The sequence below is a fragment of the Drosophila sulfurigaster genome, chromosome 2L (assembly GCF_023558435.1).
Source record: "Drosophila sulfurigaster albostrigata strain 15112-1811.04 chromosome 2L, ASM2355843v2, whole genome shotgun sequence".
NCBI lineage: Eukaryota > Metazoa > Arthropoda > Insecta > Diptera > Drosophilidae > Drosophila > Drosophila sulfurigaster.
In genome coordinates, this window is record NC_084881.1 from 22,043,782 (window position 1) to 22,071,577 (window position 27,796).

The following is a 27,796-nucleotide window of genomic DNA, read 5'->3' on the forward strand; positions in this document are numbered from 1 at the left end:
AAGACATAGTGAGTGAGTGTGTGGAGAGGTAAACCAATAGATCTTAGCCGCATTGACGTCAAGTCGTCGATAACTTGGATGACAATCGAGCTCTACTAGCGTCATTTCACTAACCCCCCAAAAGGGAACTGTGTCATAAACAACAGATTCGATGCGTATTCGGTTTGGTTCTTGCTTTTATCATTTATTTCATTTGCCAATCTTAAGTGCTTTGTTATACTTGGCAACTACATTGTTTAATAAACGTGACAAGCTCCGTCAATCGAGATGATTATCGATAAATATTGTTTGGCACGTCATTGAACAAGGCACTTGTGAAACCATTTGATAACGTTTTTTAATTTTACGCTTATCATTTTGATTTTATTTCAGTGTGAAAACATTATATGTGTGGTATATGGGTTCTACTTTGCTTTGGCTTTTGATAGGTTTATGATTTTGACAAATTTCACAAAATTCGGAAACGATTTTTTAAGAGCTCTAATGTGTTTTTAACTGGTACTAATGAAGATATGGCCACACAAAAACCAGTTTAGGGTCGCCTCAAACAGGCTTACACAAATTGTTTTAGGTGCTTCAGTTTGTGGCCTCCGCTATAGTTATTTGTTTTGGCCTGAAGTATCAACAAATTGTATTAGCACAATTTTATTATAGCTTAGCTTTTTTTTTTTTTTTTTTTTTTGATAAAACTCATTGTTGAATTTGACTTCAAATAGACAAGCCGTTTGATATCAGTCAAAAGACTAGATAGCAGTAGAAGTGAGGGGAAGAAGTGTGTAGCGTTTTTTATTGTATTGACATAGCTGCTATGACTTGGATGAACACATCGAATAATTCACTATATAAAATTAGGAATTAACTGATTCATTATTATTTGTTTAGCATTTTTGCTGAGTACGTAGGAAAGGATTATTAAACTTCTAAATATAATAAATGGTTTCTGAATCACAGCATTTAATATCATTAATACTACTCTAAATATTTTAATGATTTGCAATTACGTCAAGTAAACATAGAAAGAAATTAAATACGCATGACGTCTGAGAAGCCGGTTTCTTTTTCTATATTAAATTTTAAAGCGATCACATTTGCGGTTCAGGTTATTAGTAATTTGTGTTATTAGGCATTATTATTATTAGGAAATTTGATTGTTTTGCATAAAATTCTCAGAGGCAAGTCTATTTAAAGTTAATATCGAACTATTGCTAATTCGTTCTTATCTTGCTTATATTTTTATTTATTTTCTACTTGACTGCAGGAGTCGTAAAAATCAATTCAATTTACCAAAACAGCCCAAGATAAGAGTCTTAAAATAAATCTTGACACTGTTGTTTTGATTTAAGGCAACTGTGTAATAGCGATAGCGAGTTTGCGACTTGAATTTAGACCAAATGAAAATCAGCTCTCAATAATAAATTTGCTCGTTCCCTTTTCGGGCAAGAGATGAGCTAAGTCTGGTGTCGTTTCGATGGCCATGGAATGATATTGTAAGCTCAGGGACGCAAGTTAATGGTTTTGGCTTTCTTTTGCGACCCTTGCCCGATCCGCATATACAATAAAGTCGTGCTAAAATGCTACTACAACTACTTTTAGCTGATGTCATTGTCTGGCATTTGCTTTCAGCTTTCAGTTTAGTTTTATTGTCTTTGGCTGCAAGGACACACAGAGTCCGTTCTGCAAGTGACAGTAAATAGAAAGGGGCAAACAAAAAAAAAGAACTATTAAATTATACGAGTTGAGAAAGAGAGCATGACTTTCTCATGGTTACAACTCTCTAGCTTATCGCGGGCAAACAACAAATTTCACGCATTAATCGCAAACAATTTGCACTTGACGCGGTTTTTTTTTTGTTCGTTACCAATTAACGAAGCGACAATTAAGCAGTAAATAATGCTGAAAAATATTGCAAGTACAAATAGATCAGCTAGCGTGTCAAATTGGGCTAAAAGGTCTACACACATAAAAATTAAAAAGGCACGTGCCGCTTAAGGCGTCGACTCTGCTGCGGAACATGGCGGAAATGACATACATAAGTCACACTCAGTGAGGAAGAGTAGGAAATGGAAGGGAGGGAGGAAGGTGACAGTTGGGTGTTTGGAGCTCAGCCAGGCAAATGGGATCAATGTCCCCGCGCTGTGGATGTGGATGTCGCATTGGAGAATGAGGCAAGCAAAACAGAAATGCCAACTGCCAAGCAAGAGAGTGGACAACAAAGAGAGAGGCTGACAGAGAAAGAGAAGGATTGTGAGCGAGAGGGAGAGAGACACCTTGCAGCAGCAGCAGCAGCAGCAGCAGCGAGAGACTGCAACTCAGCAACATTGTTCGCTTATCGAATGCTTCCTGCCACCTGAACCAACAACAACACAGCACAAGGAAGCTCTGGGCACAGCGAACTTATCAGCGACTCAGCCCCAGACACAGCCAGACAATAACCATCTGCACTTGCCATGTTATTGACCCACTGCAGCAAAAATAACAATGGCACACACACACACACACACACACGTATTCCAACCACCCACACAGTTGGCTCACGCATACAAAGACGCAGACACACATGAGACTATCTCAAACAAAACGGAAAGTAAGCTAAAGTTTTCCAAAGTTCAGCATAGCGACAGACTCCATTGTTTTGCTAGAAGTTTTCCTTGCATACACTCTAGCCGAAAGATTAAAGAGTGTGATAGCTTAGTTAACGAGCTTGTGACAGGCAGAGTAAAGCAAAGCAATCGAAAGGAGACTATAAATTCTCAAAGTTATCCTTTTCAAGCAGCAACAATTTAATGAATGTAATGAATAAAAATGTTGCGAAAATGTGTGGTATTTATTTTTAATTTGATATTGGCTAAACATTTTCATCTATTTACAAAACTATGAATAATACAAAATGTACAAACATAATTGTGCTTCACAATTCAATCGGACAATTGAATCAATTTTATTGCTGAATTTTTTAATTGATTTCTTTTAATAGTTATAATTTTTGTTGTAGGCTTGTTTTTAATTAATGTTGAAAGGATTTGTTGAGGTCTTTTAATATAGCAATAAAGCAAGTAAACATTTTTGAATGAATTATTGAAACTTTTTACATGTTTAATATATTTTCTATTTGCATTGAACAGTATTACATTTAAATTAATTTAATTTTATTTTGAATTACTCTTTATTTAGTCTTAGTTTATTTGGAGTACTCTATTCAAGAAATAATTTTATTTTTATTGTCATTTAAACGAGACTCATCATTAAGTACTTTGCTGTCTATCAAGCTCAAACATTTACTACTTTATCATACATTTTTTTTTGTTTCTTTTCCGTCATCTGACACTTGACGCAATATGGTTAAAGCCTTTATGGCCTGTCGTTTGCTGGGCGCTTATTTGAGCTTTCAATTAGACGCCATCAAGTTTAATTTATGGCCTAATCGCATTTTAATGACAATACTCGGTAAATAGTCGGTATCGTGCCAGCTCATCAAATGCTTCCAAATCATAATTTGTTGACCTAATGATAATACTTTGGGGTAGATATGCGTGTCGCGGAAGTTCCCATTGTCACTTAATTGGGGGGCACTACGTCTATAAGTAATACGTCTATGGGTATAATGGAAAAGCTATTGTGCTTTTCAAATCTCTTGCATCGTGAGTGTTTCATTTATTTTCTCTCCGTATTTGTTGCTAATGTGAATGCAACTTGGGCTTGGACTTTGGCTATGGGCTGACATGTAAATAACTATTGTGTGCGAGTCTGGGGCACATAAATAACTGTAATTTATTATTAGTGATAATTTAGAAATAAAAATACGCGTGAAGTTAAATATAGTAGAGCGACAGTTGCTTTTTTTAAATTTGTAATTTTACTACGTACAACATGTCGTATGAGCAATGCATTGAAAACAATAGCCGGCTTCTGGCATTGTTCAACACTGAGTGTCGCTCAACAAACATGCTTTTAGATCTTTCATTCGATACGACCAGCAGCTGTTTTTCGTTTGCAGTTACTGTTTTTTACATTGTTCGAGGAAAATGATAAGCAGTTGTGTTGCTTCAACAAATGTTTGTATCAATCTTTTGCACACAAACTGTTTTGTTCTGCTATAATGGCAGTGAAATGGTCAAGTTAATGAATGAGTTATGCATTTAAAGTAAAATAAACTAATACATTTGTTTTCTAGTTAGTTATAAATATATCATTAATTTAATTTGGGTTTATTTTTGTCTAGCATTTTATTGCCTTTGAAATATATTTAGTTGAGTATCATATTTACTTAGTTCACTTAGATACACAATTAACTTTTCACACACTTTAGACATTTTTTATGAAATAATTTATTTATTTTTTATTATATTCATTTTCTATTTTGTATAATGTTTTGTTAATATTTATAAATTTATTTTTAAATTTCTGGTATTTATTTTTTTTTGTATTTTAATTTATTTAGTTTTTGGTTGATATATATTATTTCCTTCAACATTTACGTAAACCACTTTGCCAGTGCAATTTTAAATGCATATTGAACTCCACCCATGCATTACGCATACGCACTGTTGGCTTTTATTGGCCCCTATTAAAATGAGAACTGTTTTGTTTTTAGTTGTTTTACCTGCTGCTATTCGTTGCTATCACATTCGGCATTCTGCCATTGCCATGAAAATGTTTGAGCTGTGCCTGTGACTTGGTTTGTTGCGGCATTGCTGTCAACCACACTGCAACCAATTTGCTACTTTTCTACACCGCAACAATGTGTAAATTAACAAATTTCAAATGGTCGCGATTTGTTGTTGCGTTTGGACAGCATCGGCGACTGCGAGACAAAGACACGGCGGGTTATTGACACGACGTTTTGCAGACACAAAGAACAAAAGCAACACGAAGCTGGCTGAAAGGAGTTTAACCCAAGTCAAAAGAGGGAAGCAGCAAATTCAATCAACGAAGCGCAGAGTTTAAAGCGCGGTCGATTAAAATCTGTTATTTTTGTTGCTGTTTTTTCTTCAACTTCTACTTTAACCACTTTTTTTTAAGTTCTCTATTCCGGCTGAAGTGGCAACTGCAGCCGTAATCCGCATTGCATTGAGTCGCGCGCCAGACTAATCCGGCCGGGTTAAAAGCGTCGCGAAGTCGTCATGGGCGACGACAACGACAACGACAACGACGCTGTTTAAGTTTTTCTCGCTCAGCTGTTTTTTTGTATCATCGATGCACGTTCGCTCGCTCTCTTTATCTAGTTTCGTTCGCTCTTTGGCTCTCTTCTAATTTAAGCTTTGGCTGCAACTGTTGCACAGAGCAGAGTGTCAACTGCATTCGGGGTGGCTCTCTTTTGGGCGCTCTTTTGTCTGCTGCATTAATGTGTTTACTTTACGGCTTCACACATAATTATTGTGTTATAAGCACGTTTCCAACTTGCACGCCAATTGGTGTTTTTTTGCCGGCCAAAAGGATGCCAATGTGGTAACAAGACTCGGCATGTGTGTGTGTGTGTGTGACATCGTGCGGTTGGAGGTAACGTGTTGATTTTGCTGTAACAGCAAATGCAATTTAATTTAATTAAATTTGCACAGCAATTGACTGATAGCTTTTTTTTCTTTGCCAACACAAATTATGGAATGCACTCAATTAATTCAGTGTTCAAGTTTACCCTCTTGCAAGGTCAACGAAAGTATTATGTTAATTTTAGAAATTGATGAGGTTGCTTTTTAATAGCATTTCCATTAACCTTTCATCGATTTATGGAAGGCCAGAAGCTTAATTGAAAGGGTATTATTGACATATTGGGAAGCTGGGTTTTATAATCAAATATAATATTTGAAAAACGTTCTTTACTTTTTTATTTCTCTTCATGATTTTAATTCTTTCTGTAAATGAAAGAATTCTCATTGTAAAGAAAACCGGAAACCTCATTGTGAATGAAAATATTTATTTTATGAATCTTATTGCAAATGAAAGGCTTAGCATCTTGAAAGCGCTGTTTTTATTCTTATTCATATTTTATATAAATGGAATTCTATTTTACGTTCGATATCGTTCGATTTATCGTGCTATTTATTTTTCTTTGAGGGTTTAGTTTTTTTTTTTATCCTTATTGTTGCCATGTTACATTTTATAACTTATTTTTTGAATGCCCCATTAGATCCATTAGATTCACATATGAAATATCTTGTAATTTTATAATTTTATTATAATTTAATTAAAATGAACATATTTTTAATGCACGTTCATTTTATGGCAGCTACCTTCATGAATTTAAAATAAAATTATGAATTTTAAAGCTGATTTTTATCTGCGCATCAGTAAATGACATTTTCGCATTTCGTGAATGCTTTTTGCCCTTTCATATTTATTCTGCAAACATTATGTGTATTTTGCATATGATTTTATCTTTTTACTCCTCTCTACACCACCCTTTCATCTGCTCCCCTTCTTTTTATTTCCCCCCTTTGACGACAACACGCGACATTGGCATCCGCGCATTGCATTGAATTATCTTATTTAACGTTGACGTTTTTGGTTCGGTTTTCCTCTTTGTGGCAGACACATAACGGATATGAAAACTGTAACCAGGCAATACGTAATGTGTGTGTTTGGTGGCCCATAGGAAAACTGAACCTATAAAACGTGAAACGTGCGAATGAGGCAAGGCAATTGTATGAATGTGTTTTGTAGGTGGAAGTGGAGGAAGATGGCGAAAAGAAAAAAAAGCAAAAATGTGGGTGAATGTTAGGCGTAAACTCGTGCGCCTCTGTCAAGTGTAAATGTAATTTTCAATTTCGCAGCGTGTGCTAAATTCAGCAAATGAAAGGAAAACGTTGTCGCTATTGATTTTTCTTCAACACACATAAGAGTATGTGGTTAAATAGAGTCAAGGCATTGGAGGAGAACTAGTTAGATGGCATTGTAAGGTCGCGTTGGAAGTGGTGCGAAATAGATGAGATGTGACAACAAAAGCCACAGACAACACGTGCTATCACGATTACATACAACACACATATTTATGTGTAACCTGACGAATTCATAGGGTGGCTTACACTTAGCCACTTGGCTGAAACGCACTTTCCAGAAACCACTCAAGCGACACATGCGACGAGCCCATTACTAAATATAGTGAAGGATTTATGTCAGCACACGTGGATTTATTAGCACTCGTTAACCCTTTGGTTGAACGAACCAGAACGATTGCATTTTAAAATGCATCGTTTTAAATTGCATTCGCTGCGGGGGATCGCATTCCAAATGGGTTAATCGATAATTGCGTAACAGCTGCATAGCAGTTGTGCTGTTTAGCATAGCTGTTACTTAACAGTGGCATAACAATTGATCTGACAAGTTATCGTTGCTGTAATCGGCGTATCGGTTGCATGTTAGTTATCGAAGAAGTTAAATTGCTGTTGCAGTGAAAATTTCAGAAAAAATTCTCAAATGAATGAAATGCGAGAAATTTAAGTGTATGTGCAAGTCGGAAAAGTTAATAAAACAGATGACGATGTGCATAACTGTAAGCAGGTTAGTCTAGAATAGGCAAAAGTACTTTTGAGAGCACGCTGTGTCACTTGACATGACTGGCTGGAAGCTAATTACACACCCGACTACCCTCACGCACACAAGCACACAGACATACGCATACGTTTCCACGTGCTAATTATAGTAGGACTTTTCAACTTGTCCGCCGGCTTAAGGTGGCTTACAAACATATTTTTCAAGACGTTGCCCATTCCTTTAGGGGAATCGGAATTCTTTGCATAAGCTTCGCCACATACCAATTACGGCAATGAATTCGTAATGCAGCCTGACAGTCGGGTGTGTGTGTTGTGTGAGTTTGGGGATAATGGTAATGAGAGTGAGTGAGAAAGAGGAGAACGAAGTAAAGACTCAGCTTACAGGCCGTATAAAAATAACCATCGATTGGAGTCAACATTTAACGACGCTGCCTTAATGTCCTTGTCCCCAGGGCCTTTGTGCGGGCCATGTGTCAGAAACTTTAGCCCTATTTGCCATTGCTGGAGTGTCATATGAGTTATGGCCACGCAACATAACCTCACTTTTCTATTGTTTGTGTCAATTCGACAGTGTGTGTGTGTGAGTGGCGAGTAGTTAACAGCCAGTGAAGTGAAGTTTAACTGGAAAGCTTTATTTGGCCAGCACTAAGTATTTGTTTTGTGTGGCGCCGCATAAAGCTCAACTTGTTTGACTTGCTCTGAGTGTAATATTTAACTAACTTGAAGTTAAGTAACGAGTACTGGGATCATCTTATTGGAATTCCTGCTAATCTTTAACAATTCAAATTGTTATTATTGAAGATCATTGAAGGGGAACTCTTTTGTGTACTTTATTCATTTCGAGTTCTAAGCAAATTTCAACTTAATTCAAGGAAAGTACATTTTTTCTCATTAGTAACATTGCTTTACAATCTATTTTTTTTGCATGCTTCGCCCAAGTTTGATCTTTTTGCCAATTATGTGTGCTCGTTATCTGCATCAAAGTTCGCTTACAAATTTGCCAAAGTTGGCAAATTATCAAGTATGCCAACGGCGTTGAGTACTTGGCAAGTCTAGAATGCGAATGCCAAAAAGCAGCTAAAGTTGACACTGGCGTCAAGCAAAAGTGACAACAAAAGCGCTTGAGGACATGACAAAACAAAGCCTGACCCGTTGACACACTCTCTGATAAATCGACACCAAGAACGAGTCCAAGTCTAAGAGAAACCCTAAGTAAAGTAGCGACAGTTGAAAGCCTATTGAGTCTCATCGTTGGCTTATCAAGCAGAAACAAAGCTCTGCCAGACATTCGGGCAGCAGTTGTTTTCATTTTACTCTAATGCAACATTCAAGAACACAACAAAAGCAAACAATGCAAATACCGTGAATTCCCCTCACAGTTGGGCATTTTTAAAAGGCATTGATTACCTTTTTGGCCTGTTTCGCATTGCTCAGCTTGAAATGTTGATATGCTTGTCACTTGCTTGTTTGTTTTCGAGCAAAAATTGCAAATTAATCAAAATGTTAAGCTCTTTCGGTGGTTGGCGCCACCAACAGTCAGTACAGTGGGTGAAGTTGTGAATTTTAATGATTACAAAATTATTCACCTTTCAGTAGCAAAACTACGAGTGAAAATTTAAATGTTACCATTTAGTTGAAAATATTGATTTATCTTAAACATTTTTTTTAAATCTTTAAATTATATAATATTTTTCACAAATATTTATTCGCATTTGAATATTTTTTGTAGTAACAACCACAAATTTTAATTTGGACTTTAAAGGGAACATTTTTTAAATTTGAGAAATGTTTATTTTATTGGCTCTCATTATTTTATCATTTCTGAAATTTACTTAACTTTTACTTTAATTTATTTTATATAATATATAATATACAAATATTTAATTTTACTTGTAGTTTCTATTTTTGCAGTTGTCAAGTATGAATTTCAATATGGAATTTTAATCGAGAGATAAGGAAATTATAAAGATTTGATTCTAGGGAAGTTTTAAGATGCGAAATATAAGTTTTTTTCAGATTTATTTTTATATATAGTATAAATTAATTAAATATCTTTAAATATGGGGTATTTGAAAAGAAGTTGGTTTGAAATCTTGATTTCAAATTGTGACCAACTTTTAATGCATTTAATCATTCTGTTCTGTGTTTAATATAACTTTTGTTTTTATTGAGACTCGATGCATTCTCTTCTTGTTAATTGCTTCTGAGTAATCTGATACTTGTATAACGTCATGACAAATTTACCCAGCTTCTTTTGATAAATCAGAAAGTAACTTATGTGGTTTCTTTCGATCTTGATCACAACTCATTAGCAACAAATATTCGTTGATGCACATAAAGTTGTAAGTTTAAATTCGAAACATTTTGTAGAGTGCGACTAAAAGTTTCTGAAGTAAGACACCTGCTGGAATGAAGATAAACTGTGGTTTCTTCCCACTCGAGTGAAGCTATCTCAAGCAAACGCAGAGTCGAGTAAAAGTGCAAACTTTTTTGCTGCCCCCCAGCAGAGAGCAGTCAACTCAACTTACCGTGTTTGTCAGGATGCCCTGACGAGGAGTCGTAGAAGTAGTTGTAGTTGTTGCTAGAGGGTGGAAGGTAGGCGTGGCAGGAGGAAAGTTGGCAACAGTAGCTGCCTGCTGTTAACTGACCCAGTTAGTTACTGCTACAGTGGTTGCTGTGGATGTGGATGTTCTCCTTTTAAATGCTGCTCATTTGGTATTTATCTTTAGATTTAGATTTCGAAACGGTGGTTTTGTTTGCAATCAACTTGAATGTTAGCTCGTTATGTGGCAGTGTTTGCGGTTTCAATTAAGCGAATTACGTTATTTCCTTGCCAGAGCATAAATTACGCTCGCGTCTAATGATGGAATTTATTTTTAACAATTTTATCGATTTTGGCTTTGGTTAAACTGACGCTGAGGCGGACGATGCTGCTGTTGTTGTTGTTGTTGTGGTTGGTTCACACCTTTTGCTTTGCTTAGCTTTTTTAGCCAGTTTGCTGGGCTGATTAACATAAATGGCCAACACACCGCACATACACAATTTAAATATGGGTTTGGTTTTATTTGGCTAAAAGATTCTATGTTCGTTTTAAATGCACTTTTTGTTAAGGGTACGGATTTGGGTTTTTTGATTGAGGTTTCGCTGTTTTCGGTTTTCGGTTTCTTTTTGTGTTGTGTTGGGCTCAATTTAATTCTAGGTAGACACACACACACTGTCACGCACACAACACTTGATAACAAAATGGTAGCTACAAAAGATTTCGTTTAATTGGCATTTGGTTTTACTTTTCTTTATTTTATTTTATTGACTTTTGGTGGATGTTTCTAAATGGGTTTTGAACGCTCTTTGCTTTTGCAATTTTCTTAGCTATCAGGTTTCTATTTCGTGCAGGTTTTTCCGACCGAACTGAAAAACACGTCCGCACTGTGCCACAAGCCAGGAGAACCTGAAAATCAGTACACATTGCCCACTAGGCCTAGACTCGGCTTGTCAATTCCCTCTCTCACCCACTCTCTCTCTCTCTCTCTCTCTCTCTCACTGTGTGTGCACTCTTTCGCTCTGTTGGCGTTCTCTTGCGCCGTCGCAACAATCGTTCACAGCGTCCTGGCTGTGTGACATTTACAATGTCAGAGAGAGAAAACACTGGGAGAATGTGAGTGAGACATAAAAAGAGATTGACACACACACAGAGAGAGAGAGAGAGAGAGAGAGAGAGAGAGAGAGAGAGCGTGAGTTAAACGCTAGTTTTTTGATAGCAAAGTCTCGTGGGGGCGGCGGTAATTTGTTTTCATTTTGTACGCTTGGAGGCAACTCCTTTGGGGCCCGCTCTTTTGATTTTTTAGTGATGTGATATGAATGTTTTTGTTGCACGATTTGCGAGTCATATGTTCTGTGGCAGCGCATAAACAACGACGACAAAAAACAGCAAGTGCAAATGGGGAATTTACGATAAGCAGTTCCAAAGATATTAAAGATAAATACATTTCAAGCGTTAACAAAACTTGCAATTAAAAGAGTAAGAATGTTGGGAAAACAAGAACCTGATTGTGAGATACTCTGTATTCGTTTTGCAGTTTATTGTAGAATTTAAGAAGCAGTCGGTGTGAAATTTTTTACTTAGGAGAAGAATGTCTTAACTCGGTTATTCAGTAACTTTGGGATTGTATTGAATAATTTTAGAGTATTAAATGGAATTGTTACGAAATGTATTCGAAATGAGGATTAAAACTATTTTAATTTTACGACTGAAAAAAAGAGAGAACTTATTTTTTCAATTCATCTATGCTTGCTTTCGTATTATATGAATTCACAGATGTAGTTATAAAAATACTGAAATATTTTTAGCTACTTCTAAAATGATAAAAACTATGTTAACAAAATTGATCAGTTTTAGGTTGTGTATTTCTGAAAATATTGAGACTAGAGATGCCAGTCGAACAATAAGTAAAGCCTTAAAGTTTAGGTTTTTTAAGTTTTGAAATTTAAAATTTCCCCTTTTTTTCCCCAAAAAAAATTTTTTTTAAAAAAAATTTTTTCCAAAATTTTAAATTTAAAGGGTTTTTTTTAAATTTTTTTTTTTTCCCTTTGGGGGCCCTTTAAATTTTTTTAAAAAATTTAAAAAAAATTTTTTAAATTTTTTCCCAAAAAATTTTTTTTTTTTTTTTTTAAATTTTTAAAAAATTTTTTTAAAATTAATTTTTTTTTAAACGGTTTTTTTTTTTTTTTTTTTTTTTAAAAATTTTTTTTTTGAAATTTTTTTAAAAATTTTTTTTTTTTTTTAAAAAAACCCCGGTATTTTTTAAAAAAAGGGGAAATTCTTTTTTTTTTTTTTTTTTTGGGTTTTTAATTTAAGGAAAAAAAAAACCCCAAAAAAAAGGGGGTTTAAAAAAAGTTTTTTTAATTTTCAATTTTTTAATTAAAATTTTCCATTTAAAAAAAAAAAATTTAAAATTTCGGGTTTTAAAAGGGAATTTAAAATTTTTTTTAAATTTGTTTTCCCGGAACCCCAATTTAAAAACCCAAAAAAAAAAATTTTTAAAAAGTTTTTAAAGGAAAACTTTTTAATTGGGGCAATTTGGAAAATTTTTAAAAAAAAAAGGGTTTTTTTGGTTTTAAAAAATTTTTTTTTAAAATTTTTTTTTGGGGGGTTTTGGGGTTTTTTAAAAAAAATTTTTTTCCAAAAACCTGGGGAAAAATTTTTAAATTGGAAAAAAAATTTTTTCCCCTTTAGTTTTTTTTAAAAAATTTCAAATTTTAAAATTTTTTTTGGGGGAAAAAAAAAAAATTTTTTAAAAACCCTTCAAAATTTTTTGGAGTTTTTCCCCTTTTTCCAAAGGTTTTTTTTTTTTTTTTTTTTTTTTTAAAATTTTTTTTTTTTTTTTTTTTTTTTTTTTAAAATTTTTTTTTTTTTTTTTTTTTTTTTTTTTTTTTTAAAATTTAAAAATTTTTTTGGGCCTTTTAATTGGTTTAAAAACAAGTTTTTTTAAAAAAAAATAAAAAATTTTAAAAAAAATTTTTTTAAAAAAATTTTTTTTTAAAAAAAAATTTTTTTTTAAAAAAAAAAAAAAAAGGGAAAAAAAACCAATTTTTTAAATTTTAAAAAAAAATTTCCCTTTTGGAAAAAATTTCCCCAAGGGGGTTTTTAAAAAAACCCCCCAAAAAGGTGGGGGGTTTTTTTTTTAAAAAAAAACCCCCTTTAAATTTTTTAAAATTTTTGGGGTTTTTTTTTTTTTTTTTTTCCTTTGGGGGGAAAAAAAAAAAAAATTTTTTTTTTGGGGTTTTTTTTAAAAACCCTTTTCCTTTTTGGGGGTTTTTTTTTTTTCCCTTCCCAAAATTTTAAAAAAATTTTTTAATTTTTAAAAAAAAAATTTTTTTTTTTTAAAAAATTTTAATTTATTTTTTAAAAAAAAATTTTTCCCCCTTAAAAAAAAAAATTTTTAAAAAGCGATTCCTTTTTCCCTTTTTTTTTTTGGGGAAAAATTTTTTCCCTTTTAAAAAGGGGAAAAAAATTTTTTTTTTTTTTTTTTTTAAAAAAAAAAAAAAAAATTGGTTTTAAAAAAAAAATTTTTTTTTTTTTTTAAAAAAATTTAAAAAAAAAATTTTTTTTTAAAAAATTTTAAAAAAAGGGTTTTAAAAAAAATTTTTTAAAAAGGGGGGTTTTTTTTTTTAATTTTTTTAAAGGAAAAAAAAAAGGAAAGGGTTTTTTTTAAAAATTTTTAGGTTTAAAAAGGGAAAAAATTTTTTTGGGGGTTTTTTTTTTGGGGGTTTTTTTTTTTTTTTTTTAAAAAAAAATTTTTTTTGGGGGGTTAAAAAAACCCAACCCCCCCCCCCCCTTTTTTTTTTTAAAATTTTTAAATTTTTAATTTGGGAAAAAAAAAAACCAAAAAAAGGGTTTTTTTGGGGGAAAAAGGGGGGAAAAAAAACCAAAAAAAATAAAAAAAAAGGGCCCCCGCAAAATTTTTGGCCTTTTTAAAATTTTCCCAAATTTTTTTCCCCCCTTTTTAAAAAAATTTTTTAAAAATTGGGGAAATTTTTTAATTTTTTTAAAAATTTTAAAATTTGGGGGGGAAAAGGGTTTTTTTTTTAAAAAAGGCCTTTGCCCCCAAAAAGGCCAATTTAAAAAAAGGGGGCCCAAATACCGAAAGGAAAACCCGGGAAAAAGGAAAATTTTTTTTTGGGGGAAAAAAAAAAAAAAAGGGCGGGGGCCCTTTAAAAAAGTTAAAAAAAAAAGAAAAAGGGGAAAAAAATTAAAAAAAATTTTTTAAAAAATTTTTTAAATTGGGGTTTTTAATTAAAAAAAAATTTTTTTTTTAAAAATTTTAAATTTCCTTTAACCTTTTTAAAAAAAAAAAAATTTTAAAATTTAAAAAAACCCAAAACCCCAAAGGAAATTTTTTAAATTTTAAAATTTTTAAAAAGGGGAAACCGTTTTTTTTTTTCCTTTCCCCGGGGAAAAAAAAAAATTTTTTGCCCCCAAAAAAAAAAAAATTGGGTTGGGGTTTTTTTTTTAAAAGGGAAAAAAAAAATTTTTGGAAAATTTTTTTTTTTTTAAATTTTTTTAAAAAAAAAAACCCAAAAAAGGGCCCTTTTAAAAATTTTTTAAAAAAAAAAAAAATTTTTTTTTTGGGTTTTTTTTTTTTTTTTAAAAAAATTTTTTTTTTGGAAAGGAAAAAAATAAAAAATTAAATTGGGGGTTTTTTTAAAAATTTTTAAAAATTTTTTTTTTTTTTTTAAAAAAGGAAAAAATTTTTAAAAATTTTTTTAAAATTTTTTTTCAATTAAAAAAACCCCTTTTTTTTTTTTTTTTTTAAAAAATTTTAATTTTTTTTAAAAAAAGGGGAAAAAAAAAAAAAAGGGGGAATTTTTAAAATTTTTTTTTAATTTAAAAATTTTTTTTTAAAAAAAAATTTTTAAAGAAATTTTTAAAACCCCCCTTTTTCCCCCTTTTTTTTTTTTTTTTTTTTTTTCCCCCAAAAAATATTCCACTTGCCCCACTCAAATTTTTGCATAATATGGATGTTAAGTGTCTCCCTGTGGGGCGACTCGTGTTCATGTTGCTGTCGTTGTTGCCACATTCACAGCTGTCAAGTTGACGCTGTGGAATGTGTAAGAAAAATGCGTTTCAGTTGTGCCTAGGCCTGTCATTAAATATTTGTGACTAAATAACTTTAAGATTAACTACTGAAAACTGAAATGTGAGCAAAGTTAATTCTAGAAAACTATTATTACAAGAGAATGAAATTAAAGTGATGTATCGAGTGTCACCTAATAAAACATATAGAAAGCCTTGTTGAAGAAAGGAGAGTGAATAGGTTTACAATTCCGTTTTTCTTTCCCTAGGCCTTAGGAAAAGATTCAAAAAGAAACTCGTATTGTTAATACTCTATATTTTCACTGTGATTCTTTTAGCTTGAAGTTCAATCCAGTTGTTTAAGCTGATTTAGAAAGAAAAATATTTAGTTTATTTATGGAATGCGTCAAATGTTTGCTCTCACACCTTTCCTTAGCGAATTCAATGAAATTCGAGTATTTATAGATAATACTTAGTATATAAGCAAAGCTCAATCAACATATCCTTTTTCGTCACGCAAACAGCTTAAGTCATGGGGAGTGGCAAAACTTTCAATCAGAAATGTGGCAACAATGTTGTTTTTACTGTGACAGCACAAATATTATTTTTGAATTCAATATTAAATAAACCCAGGCAACGAATAGAAAACGCAGCAGAATGTGGGCCAAAAAACGTGTCTGGTTGATGATGACACAACTCGTCGTCGTCGTCGCCTTTCTTTTTGAGGCGTGATTTTATCCATGCAACAGATTAACACGAAACGAGCTCAACAATGTTAATAGAGGCTTTTGGCATCAATGTCGCTGTGGGCGTAGAATTTGTGGGTGTTATAAAAGATACGAGTTGAGCGAGGAATTTTGCTGTCTCTTATTTTGTCGTTTAGCTATTCGTGTACTAAGTAGCAAAGTTCACCACTGTGGTTTGAGTGTTGACTAGCAACGGTGAAAATATTTCACCAACAACGTTTCAGCGGAGAAACTGTTTCACCAACAAGGTTTCAGCCTATGCTGCTGCGATATCTATTGTGACCTGCCAGCCGCTATACAGCGCCCCTAGCGTTTGTATTGAATACTAATTTGCTTAGCGAAGTTATGCATCAACTGGCACATGGAATCCACTTGTTCAGTTATTTATATTCACCATAGTGTACATTTTGAAAACGCCTCTGCCGGCGAATGCTTGTACTTGTACTTATATTAACCATTTCACAGGCAGTTCGTTGAGTAAACAACAATTTTCGCAAAAGGCCAAAATAGTGGGAAGCAACAGCTGCAAGTGCCAGGTGGGCGGAATTTTGTAGCGCGTACTTTTTATCTGTGAGTGCAAAAATGTTTGGCCCTTTTTTTTTCGTTGGATGCGGTGCTCTCTTTCTCGCTCTCTCGCTTTCTCTTGATGTATCGCTGACTAGTGACTAGTTTGCTATAAATTCCCTGATTTGAGAATTTTAATTCGTTTCGTGCGTTTAGATCGAGCGGTTGAAAATTATTACAACGCATTTATACAGACTTTTATGAATTTTTGTTGAAAACTTCATATATTTCTTTTTTTAAACTAATCCGTGTTAAATGAATATTTTGAGTGTGCTGGCGGACTATTAAATAAAAACAAATATTGGATATTTTCCGTTCCAAAGGCAATAATACAAATAATTAATTTCGTGCTATGAAATTAATACTTGTTGCATAATTTTGTTTAATATGTAGCTAAAACTGCTTATTAATGTTATACGTTTTTATATTATTAACAAAATAATGTAAATTTGAAACTATTTTTATTTATAAAAGTTCCAAACCGTCGATAAACATATTATAATTGTGCCAGTGTAAAAGTGCACCTGTGCCAATTTGCTGAAATTAATTAGAAAACATAGAAACAAAGCGTACTATATCCCTAGATTTTGCCAAAGTGCAGCAAATTATTATTAGCCTGAAAGCGTTTCAATGGCACCATGGCTGTCTATTTTGGGCCTTTTGGTTTAGCATCAGTGCTGACACTCTGATAGTTTTATAGCTGTCTAAACAATAAAATAAATGCAGAAAAAAACTTAATTTCAAATAAGTTTTTTAACTTTCGTTTAAGTGTGTATAATTTCTATTTAGTTAGTATTGATTAATTATAGTATTTATTTTCCTCTTCGTGCATTTACACAGTTTTTACTTTGGGGAACTTGGGAGCTGCTTTGGAGCAGCTCAAGTCGACTCGTAGGTCACCAAAAGATACGCGTGTATGTGTGTGTGTGGGTGACCCCATTACCATTGTAATGGCCTTCCCGTGGTGTTCCCCTGGGTACCGATCAAAATCTCATTGCGATCGGGAGCAAATGCGAGCGGCGAAATATTTATAAATATTAATAATGCATATTTATAAATATTACATGAAATAAACACAGCGTAGTTTGGTCATAAAATAAAACGAGACAAAAACACCTTCAAAACCAATCGAGACAAATTGTACGCAATAGAAATAATTTAGTTTTTAATTAAGTTTCATTGTGCTAAGTAAGAATCATTAGGATTAAGAAGCTGAATACTCAAATTGCTTGTAACTAACATGTTTAATCTTTGTTTTAAGTCATCACTGGTACAAAGGCTTTAAGAAGTGTGTGTAAATGCTTGTAATACTCAACAACAAGGGAGCATCATGTAAAACTATAAACAATAAGAAAATCAAATCAATATAAATCTCTATAAAAATAAACGAACTAAATTCAAAGTTGTATAATTTTGTAATCGAAACAAATTATGCAATTTGGAATATATGAAATGAAATTAGAAAGTGTACAAAATTTCGAATAATATTTATTTATTTGCACTAATATTATATTTTTATTAAATATCTTTAAGAGATATGGTAGGAGATAGCCCAAAGACAAGTATTCACTGCGATTCCTGCATGGATAACGAGAAGTTACTGGCACACATTAGAGGTAGTAAATCTATCTAAACTTTAAAGTTACCATAATAATATTTAACTTTCCTTTTTTTGTAGATACGATGAGGCAAGAGATGGCCATATTATCGGGTATATTTGTGGTATGAGTAACGAAAACTTTGAATGAAGTTCCTTCTTTGCCGATTGCAGATCAGTTTCAAGTGCTCTTCAATGAGTTTGAGGAACAAAAGCAGCTGTTAAGACAGATCGTAGGCAGAGAGAGCTCCTCCAGCCTAGGCGATGGCGATGAATCTCCATTTAGGACAGCGGTTCGACCTCCACGTCGCAAACCCAAGCAACCGAAATATCAATAAAGTATTCTCAAGTTTTTTCGACACACACACACACACACACAAAACATTAAAAAAGACACCCGGCCGTTTAACGGCACAATGCAAACCCAAGACTTTTCAATAATTGAAAATATTGTTTAATTATGTTTAATGCCACATCTCCATTGTCATACCAAGAATTTAGAATTATTTATTCCGCACATGATATAAATGTTCCAATTCCACACAATCACAATATAAATGTTTAATTTCGAATCATGCAAATTATGTTTAATATTAAATGCACATTATCATTGGATATGCAAATGGGATTATTTATTTTGTTATACATTTTCGAATCTCAAAACCATAATATAAATGTTGAATTTTCAATATGTCTAATATAATTATATTTTCGAATATAAAATGCACATTATCATTGGATATTATTATTTTCTTTGATATAAATATTTCAATTCCCAAATCAACAATTTTAAGTAAAATTATTTTTAACATATAATAAACGAATATTAAAGCTCATTTCATTGAACATAAAAATGGATTTAAAATGTTTTGAATTCTTTCATTGGATTTCATTGCAGCAGAGTCTTCTCATTGTCTTGACCACATTCACAACTTGGTCAACACATTGCTGAATTGCTAAATTAATTAGTGGTACATTTATTTGGTCATGATCAGCTTAGGCCACAGCTTGCCAACTGCGCCTAATGAGCACAATTGAAACAACAAATATTGAAATGCTCTCAGAATTCCTTGAATCCTTAGGCTATCTGCTTGTTTGGTTCCTTACAACTTGTGCTTGTGCTCAACTTCTGGGTCACTTGGCTTTGTGGTTTGCATGTCTTGTACTTGCTCTTGTACTAATAATAAGCAGGCTTGTCAGTGTTTAGCATATTTTGGCAATTAATTGGGGGAAAGGCTGGACAACATGAGCACCCAAATAAGATTCGAAATCAAAGGGCATCTTAAGGTATTTTGTGAATTCGGAATATGTTTGCGTATACGTAATATACTTAATTTGTCATATTTTAAAATGCAAAGTCACTGTACGTAGTTTAGCCAAATTTATTTATTTATATAAAAGTGCTTAATTGAAATATAATATTTATTTTAAAGTAGTAATATAACAAGTATACTTTTTATACTACTACTTTAGCTAAATAGTACGACAGTTCGAATTTCATTCCAAACAATTTTTATTAAAGTAAAATATTTTTTTACTCTATAAATATGCCAACTTCTTTGTTAGTGTAGTAAAAGAAAATGTTATAGTTATAGTTAAGGAAAAAGATTTTGAAATATAATATATTTATAACATTTGTAATATGGCTTATTTTATGTTCCTTAAGTAGAGCTCCGTAAAATAAAGTCTACTTTATAACTCCCCCAGAAATTTTTTTAATTAAAGTGAAATATTCGGGTAAAAGTATTTTTATAAATATATAATTAAATTAATAATATGTAAACTAGTTTTAATTTTGTCCACAAGACTAGGTTATTTTTAGTTCAATCATTTCATCATTTAAATGTACGGAAAATAAACACCTTCCAATAGTTCTTGGGGACTTTCGGTTTTAAGTATTGCACTTGAAGTTTTCTTAAATAAATACTATACATATTGTAACATGCTGGCAGTATTGGATAGTGATATTGTAACATAAACATAAATAGAATTAAGATATGTGTAATAGGATGTTAAAAGTAGCATCGGATAGTCTAGTTAAATGAAAAGGATGCGTTCACAATATATTTAGCAGACCATCATTTTAAGCTAAATATGTATTGTAATCAAACGCTTTTGTATTTAGATTTGGATATAAAGAGTCATTATTATACATAGTTTGTTTTTTCTCCTTTTTTTGTATATTTATTTCAATATAATTCATTTAATTACAAAATATTTATTTAAATACATATTCTATATATTTAATAGTACTTGCATTTATGTCCAATTTAATAATCCTACATCCCTTTCATATCTTCGTATCAATCAATTAAGGAGATTAGACAACGTGAACCACTCGCTCAGTGGACATCGCCACAAACCTCAGCGATGGCTTGGTTGTTAATGTCATTGTTGTTGCTGTTGCTGTTGCTGTTTTCACATAGCTGTTGATGGCCACAGGCGACAGCAGAAACATGGCGAACTGCTGTTTGAATTGCATGCACACCGGAAGTGCCTGTTATGCCAACTGGGCGTCTTTGACAGCGAAGCACAGCATAATGATGGTCATGCTCGTTATTGCGAAGGTTGTCTCCACTCGCCAGTTTAGCAGGCTTTGGCTTTGGTTTTGGGTTTTGGGTTTCTGACATTGGTCTTAGGACTTTGGGCATTCTAGATGGTTGTTGAAGACGTTGCTGTCCTTCGGCATGCACTCGCAATTGTTGACAAGTCACTTGCAATTTGCCACACTTTAATCAAGGGTAAATACATAAATGAACAACATTCTGTGCTCGAATGCTTCTATACTGTGTATGTTCCTATCAAATGGAAAATAATCTTTATTTGCTTTTATTCGTGTTATTTGTGTGTCTTGTTTTGCGGCGGGTGGCGCGTGTTGTAAAAGTTTATGGTTATCTTTTTGGTGTGCGAGCGAATTTTATGTGTGTAATTTGTTGTGCAGCTTTGCATCAACTTTTATGGCGTGACATTTGGCTTTGCGCAAGGATAAGATTCTAATTAGGATATCGTATGGGAATACAATCAATTACGACTCCCGAATCCAGCTGTTGATTTCCAATTTCAACAATAAATTTTTGACAATAATGCTCACTCAATTTTTGTGATTCCATGCAATACAATTTTTTGATTTCACAGACTGCAGATGTGCTAATAAAATGTCAAGTATTTTTTACGCCTTGTCTAAAAGATATTTTAAATAAAAAACAAAAGCTAAGCACATAAAGTGTGTAGTTGAGAAAGGAAAGTTTCTGCTTAAGCAACATGCAAATGAACTTGACTGAACTTTGGCAGACAAATTACGTGCGAAGCACAGAAATGGCTTTTAATAATTTGATAACCCATTTCGCAGCGAATAAAATGCTAATTTAAATGCCAGTCTTAAGCAAAACTTTCCTGTGAACAATTGTCGCAACAAAGACGAGCAACTTGGGGTGAATAATACAAATTTAATCTTTGCCTTTGCTATTTTTGTTTTAGTTTTCTTAAGCAAATATAAGCACGATGAATGAAATCGTGTGTGAATATTTGTATACCCGCTACTTTTTGCTGAGAAGGGTTTTAAAACATTGTGCCTACTGTAAATGTACATAAGTAAGTATATAATAGGCAGGAGGAGGCATCTCCATAAGGTATATAAATTTTCGATCAGTGACAACCGATTTTTGGTACATACAATAACAATTCCATTTGAATTTGTTACAACCAATTAAAAATTGTAAAGTTGATATAGTTAAAAAATAATTATAAATTACAAAGTAGCTTTTGGTTGATAATTTGGTGTATTTTTACTGTATAATATATAGTATAATGATATATCGGAATATTTCAGTATTATTTCGGTATATTGATTTAGAAAATACTTAGCACGTATCTCACAGTCGATCATTCTCGAGTGTGGCTTTGTCACCTGTAAAGAAAGCAGAAACTTGAATTGAATACAAAAGATAATAGATATTTCCATCTAAAGTTTATTTAAGAAATTCACCTTCGAGCTAGTTAGATATATTTCTGCAGTTACAATAAACAATAAACATGCTTCATTTGAGATGCATTCGAAATCAAAGTTTGCTTTGTTTACGGATGTTAGTTAGTCAAAGCACACGAGTTGGCTAAATCTTTAACGAGGCGATTACTTGGCCAACAAGCTGTCGATATGACAGAGAGAGAGAGAGAGAGAGAGAGAGACAGACCAAAAGGGAGAGCGAGAGCGAGAACGAGGCTTATAATTTATACTCGTATGTAAGCTCGCCTCGTTTGATTATGCAGATGTCACCAGAGTCTAGGGTGAAGCGTGTCCTTCTGTATATTTAACATGCTGGGGAATTTTAATTCAATCCGCAGGGTCTAAGGATTCATGCACCCCGTTTAACTTGGGGTTGCGCATGGCTGACCCGGTCATGCCGCCGGACGCAGCAACATCCAGCAGCATACAACACACACAGAATACAGCTTACAGCATATGGTATAGTAGTTGGCACGATGTGACTATAGCCTTGCTTACCTGCAGCATCTCATTGCAGGCAAACACAAGCAGACGTGCCTCAGCTTCGGCATCAGCTTCGCCTTCATCGTATTCCTTTTGCCATTCATTCCAACACAGTGTCCGCTCGATAGCATGTCCTTTTGCCTTCTGCTTCTTCTTTTTTACTGCTGCTCGGAGAGAACAAATTGTTGTTAAAGCAGAATGAGGCACACGAAGGCAGCATTGTTAATGAAGCTGCTTGTCATCACTTTAATTGCATATGCTTGTGATGTGTAATTTATGCAAAGGCACACAGCACTGCACAGCACAGCGAAGGGCTAATGTGGGAATACGAATATACTCCTTTTTTTGCAATGAGCTTGAGTAGTCGAGAAGTTTTTTTTTTTGCTGGTCAGGCAATTAATAAGTAAATATTCACTCATGCCAATAAATCGCTAAACCGAGGAATTTCCAGTTTAAATTGCATACATTTATTTCTACGATAATTATAATAATCTTATAATGGTACTAAAGTTCACTTAGATCTATTCAGTTTTCTTTGCCATCTTGCATTTTACCATTATTGAAATGAGCTTGACAGGTTGTGTAAGGTACCAACTAAAGTAGCAATTAGTAAATAAATTATGTGTATAAATATCGACTATTGAACAAAAAATAATTGCAACAGTTACATTTTTTAATAATTTAAATTTAATGTTGACAACAAGATGTTGAAAGATCGTCAATTAAGACCTACCATATTTAATGACAAATTCAATACTAACATTTTATAAAACAACTAAAAAACCAAAGCTTACAAGGGCATATTGCAATATTCAATGTGAATTTTATCCATGTTGAAAGGAGCTATCGGTTAAGGTGAAAGGTATCAGCTAAAGAGGTAATTAGAAAATAAATATATGTACAAATAAAGTGTCTAACTGTCGACTGTTGACTTCATAATGAGCAGACTACAAAAATAGATATTTGCGTCTATGCGAAATATTTTAATAATTCAAATTTAATGATTAAATGAATATATAAAGCCAGATAAAGATTAGATTAGGATCAACTAAATGCAGATTTAAAACTTAAAATTTAACAGATAAAATAGCTACATATAAGGACACATTTTTTCAAGCTCATATTAAAGTATTCAAGTTGATTATTACCCATGTTGAGCAGATAGAAATTCAATAAACATTTTAAATTCAAAATAATTATTTAGTAAAAAAAAAACCAATGAATCACAGTATTGAAATGCAGTAAATAGTTGAAAATTCAAATTAAATTTAATTTATGATGAGCAGAAAGTAATTAAGACATTGAATTAGTAATAAATATTTTGTAATTCAATAATAAACAATATTTGAAAATTTGTTTTGAATATGATCTGTTCACATATTCATTATATGAATGATGATTTTATAAATGAACTTAAATTTTTTTAAATCCATTTTATACTTATACTTTATTAAAAATGGTAATAAAGTAAAACATCGTGGGGAACTAAGTTGCTCTGAATATGAAATATGAAATTTAGTTATAAGCTGCAGTTATAACAAATTTATAGTATGTTTTATTATATTTTGTTATTACAAGCAACTCGCTTTAAACTTTTATTTGACCCTTAGAATAGTCCTTCTATTGATACTAGATGACAAGAACCGAATGTGCTTTGCAAATTTCGTTATCAGATTTGTGAATATTAAATGCATGTTACTTGCATGATGACTGGAATGGTCGAAAGGGGGAGCTTTTTGGATATAATAGAGCTTTGCTCTATTGTTTCCTATACAAACTCGATCTTACACATCACTAAATCATTGAACCGATTCAATTAGGCACTTCTGCATTTGTCAGTGTGGCACTTCTGCAGTTGAATTGCAATTTGATTGAGACAATAAATACAAAGTGTGTGTTTGCTTTACAAGTGTGATACAATTGCAATTGTCTTAATTTAACAATTGCCAAAATTCGACATTGTCTGCAGTGAATTAATCATTTAATTAGCTTGGCATTTTGCTGAGAGCAAGTCAAATGCTTATCTCAACGTTGCCAGTTGATTTCCATTTACATTTGCTCTTAGAGAGAACTTTACAATTGGCTGCATTTGGCGATTTGGAACGGGGCCAAGACGCAAAAGACTTTATTTGCACAATTTTAGCAACTGTTTAAAGGTTGAAATTAGTTGATAAGGCCTCGAGGAAATTTAATAATAACAGAAGGAAATTAAGTTAACAGCTTAACGGAGCATAGTTTGTGGCTTAATAATGGGAAATTTATTAATATTTGCTGGTCTACTAGTGAAGTAATGTTTCATTCTATTTGCTTCTTGATAGATTGCATTTACATTTTTATTAATTTTTCTACTCATACGATTTAATAAGAATCCATAATCTAATCTTTGTCGACTTGAACCCCAATAAGGTCTCAAAGTTATGTTCAATAACCTTTTGGCAGTTGGAATCTGCGACCTTAGAACGTGCCCTGAAATGAATATCCTGCTTTCATCTAGCCTAGATTGGGGTTAAAAGTTGTGGCTGGCAAATTAGGCTTGTTCAGTTGCGAAATCTATATTTAAATGCTAAAAATGTCTGGGCCACAAAAGTTGCCACAAATCAATTTGAAATTCTAGTCGAATTTGGCTTTGGGTCAAAAGCATTTAGCACGCACACTAACACACACACACTCTCACACACACATAGAAAGAGAGCTCTCATAGCCATGGGGCAAACACGTTGTAAGGTCAGTTGGGAATTTGCTCAGCTGAACTTTGTCTATGCGAAAGTGGCAAAAGTTTCAAGCAGTAGCAGCATCAGTAGTAAAAGTCGCTTTAATTTTATACATTCTCCTAGATTTTATTGTTCACACTCTGAACACAAATTTAATTCATATTCTACTCCAAAAAAAAAAACAAAACAGTTTGTCTGTGAAACACGAAGTAGTTTGAAATGTTGAAACTTGTTTTGTTTTTGCTTCAACGAGTTTGAATTCATTTAAATTGTGGGTGCTAAACGCCTCAGGAGTTTTCCCTTGTATATATTTCAATGCAGATTCCGTGAGTTATTTTAAAGTGTTTTCAGCTCCATTTCATAACTGAATTCGTGCACGAATTTAGTCACAATTTTGTGCTATGATACTTTTTCTTCTTGTGTTGAAAGTTTGCTGGAAAGTTAAACATTATGTGTGCAACTAACTTGCTGCCTTTTAAACGAAGTTTCGCCATTCTTTATTTATTTTGTGTCGGGTTTCGCTTTTTGCGGATAACTCATACGTCATGTGGGACATGAACATTGACAAATTCATGCTTTCGGTCGAAATATTGGTTTTTGTTTGTACTTTATTCACCATCCACCCACCACTCGGCTATGATTTATTAAACACTTTTGCTTGAAAGTGCCGAGCATTCATTTATTTCTTCGGATCGCCAAAGTGCAGTAATTTGTAAGAGGGTTGCAGATGTTTAATCATGCTCAGTGCCAAATAAAAATAAAACATACATGCAAATCAAATGGAAGCACTCGTAGTTATTCGAGGCACACACGTATCTTAGAATGTGTAATCCAATTTCAATTGCTTAATCCACCATGACTGGCACTTTATCAGAAGTTAGAAGATGCCGCGTCGAGTTGCCAGTTGCCAGTTGCCACTTGCCACTCGGATTGCTTGGGTTTATCACAGCACTTGGAATACTTAAATTCTCTATTCAATTATACAGTCGCACTCAAGTTTACCCACTCAGCTCTCAATATATCTTATGGCGTTGAGTTGTGAAAAGTTTGTGCCCCCAAAGGTTTGTTTGAAATCACAATGTTTGTTAAAGAAAATCTTATTTTAACTTACGCAGATTTATGTTTTAAAGTTTTGCTTAAAATAATCGATTGGAAGAATTTGTAGAGTTTTGAATTATTATACGAAAATTAATATAATTGAAAATATATATATTGAATTATGAATATAAGAGATGTTCAAGGTACCCTGGATTACCAATAAATATCAATTATTGCATCAGTTAGTCCATATCGTCTGCCTACTACAGTTTATAGATTGTTAGAAGCTCTAGATATGGAGAAATTCTGTCGCACATTGAGTTGTAAGAATAAAGTTGTCATATAGTCGGGAAAGTTAAGCAAATAACATTTAATTTAATTAATGTTAAAATACAAAATACTTTAATTGGTAAATCAAGACTTCAATTTTAAATCATGATGTTTGGTACATACCATCTTAACTTCAGTTTATGTGATTTCTTAGAAGATTATTTTGTTATACTCTACGGTATATTTTTAGTGTAGTATATATATATATATAGTAAATATATGCTTCGATATATTTTTGTATTTGACATATATTATTTTGGTGTATTTGAAGAATAATACCGTATTTTGTATGTTAGTCAAAATGCGTAGCGGATATATCGTTCGGCATTTTTTTTCTAGGATTTTTTCAATATATGTATGATATACTTTAAGAAGAATACCGCTCTTGATTGTAGCTATCTTAGTTGGTTTAGAGCAAAACATGTTTTAAATAATATACATTTTCTACTATCATAGACAAGTTATTCCATTAAAAGCAAACAATGTTGTCTTGCAACTAAAATCAGGTCGTCGAATGTAAGTTATTTAAAATGTATGTTATTCATATTACAAGTATATTGACGGAAGTCCAACTTACTCAGTAATGTCCAGTCAAAAAAATGACCAAGCAATGTACTTAAACCTGTCCTTATAAGTGCAGACAGTTGCACAGTGGCGTGGCACAGTGGCAACAGACTGTGAAAAGCAAATAATCCCCAGTTGCAGTTGCTGCTGCTGTTGAAGGCATCTTTTTCTGTGCTCACATATCATTTGAGTGCAGTGCAGTGCAGGATGGATGGCGTTGGCAGTTAAGTTATTTACATAAAATACACATGCGGATGTGCTATAAAGTTTTTTGCATGTGCCACTTAATGACGTCTCTTGCACTTTGCAGTCGGCAATTTGTTTTTAATACATTTTTAAGTTTCGCATGTGGAGACGGAGGCAGTAAAGAGAAAATTAAATTACACTTTCGTCACTTTGTAGACGTTGCTGCTGCCGTTTGTTGCCAAAGGTGACCCATTTCAGTTATGTCTGTTTGCATATTCGAGTGCATATTCTCTCGTCTCCTCGGTTTATTCACGACAAGATTAAAAGCCAAGTTAATATGCAGCTTGGCAACATTGTAAAGAGGCAAGTTTATGCCTTATATTGGCTGCCTTGACTATGCTAATTTATGGCGGTTTCTTTTACAGAATTTATTCAATTTGATAAGCTCAACGCGCATTACGTATACGTCGTGTACAAGGGCAAGAAATATAGTTTTCGTAAGCGATTGGCAGTT

The 27,796-nt window shown here is 32.8% G+C and overlaps 2 protein-coding genes across 17 annotated transcripts in view; one reads left to right on the forward strand and one right to left on the reverse strand.

Annotated features, from left to right (window-relative positions):
- Positions 1–10,881, reverse strand: part of LOC133838813 (sodium bicarbonate cotransporter 3) — a 29,938-nt gene extending 19,057 nt beyond the window's left edge. For 3 of the 16 annotated variants that reach the window (XM_062270463.1, XM_062270075.1, XM_062270151.1), the window contains exon 1: positions 4,601–4,929. In XM_062270463.1, coding sequence (XP_062126447.1) covers positions 4,601–4,689 — 89 coding nt within the window. In that variant the 5' untranslated portion in view covers positions 4,690–4,929. Of the gene's footprint in view, positions 1–4,600; positions 4,930–10,015 lie in introns of those variants that run through there. The other 13 variants (XM_062270698.1, XM_062270625.1, XM_062270387.1 and 10 more) reach the window with 9 other exon arrangements.
- LOC133839882 (uncharacterized) lies at positions 7,460–18,342 on the forward strand. The gene is made up of 4 exons (XM_062271554.1): positions 7,460–7,494; positions 17,904–17,986; positions 18,049–18,081; positions 18,142–18,342. Exons 1-4 carry the CDS (start codon positions 7,469–7,471, stop codon positions 18,303–18,305), a joined length of 306 nt encoding a protein of 101 aa, XP_062127538.1. The 5' UTR covers positions 7,460–7,468; the 3' UTR covers positions 18,306–18,342.
- The last annotated feature ends 9,454 nt before the right edge of the window (positions 18,343–27,796 follow it).

What these genes read in the sequence shown, in the direction of transcription:
- LOC133839882 (XM_062271554.1), top strand. Translation starts at nt 7,469, where the DNA reads ATGACGATGTGCATAACTGTAAGCAG. An exon ending in GTTACTGGCACACATTAGAG is followed by an intron (nt 17,987 to 18,048) that starts GTAGTAAATCTA and finishes CTTTTTTTGTAG; the next exon opens with ATACGATGAGGCAAGAGATG. An exon ending in AGAGATGGCCATATTATCGG is followed by an intron (nt 18,082 to 18,141) that starts GTATATTTGTGG and finishes TGCCGATTGCAG; the next exon opens with ATCAGTTTCAAGTGCTCTTC.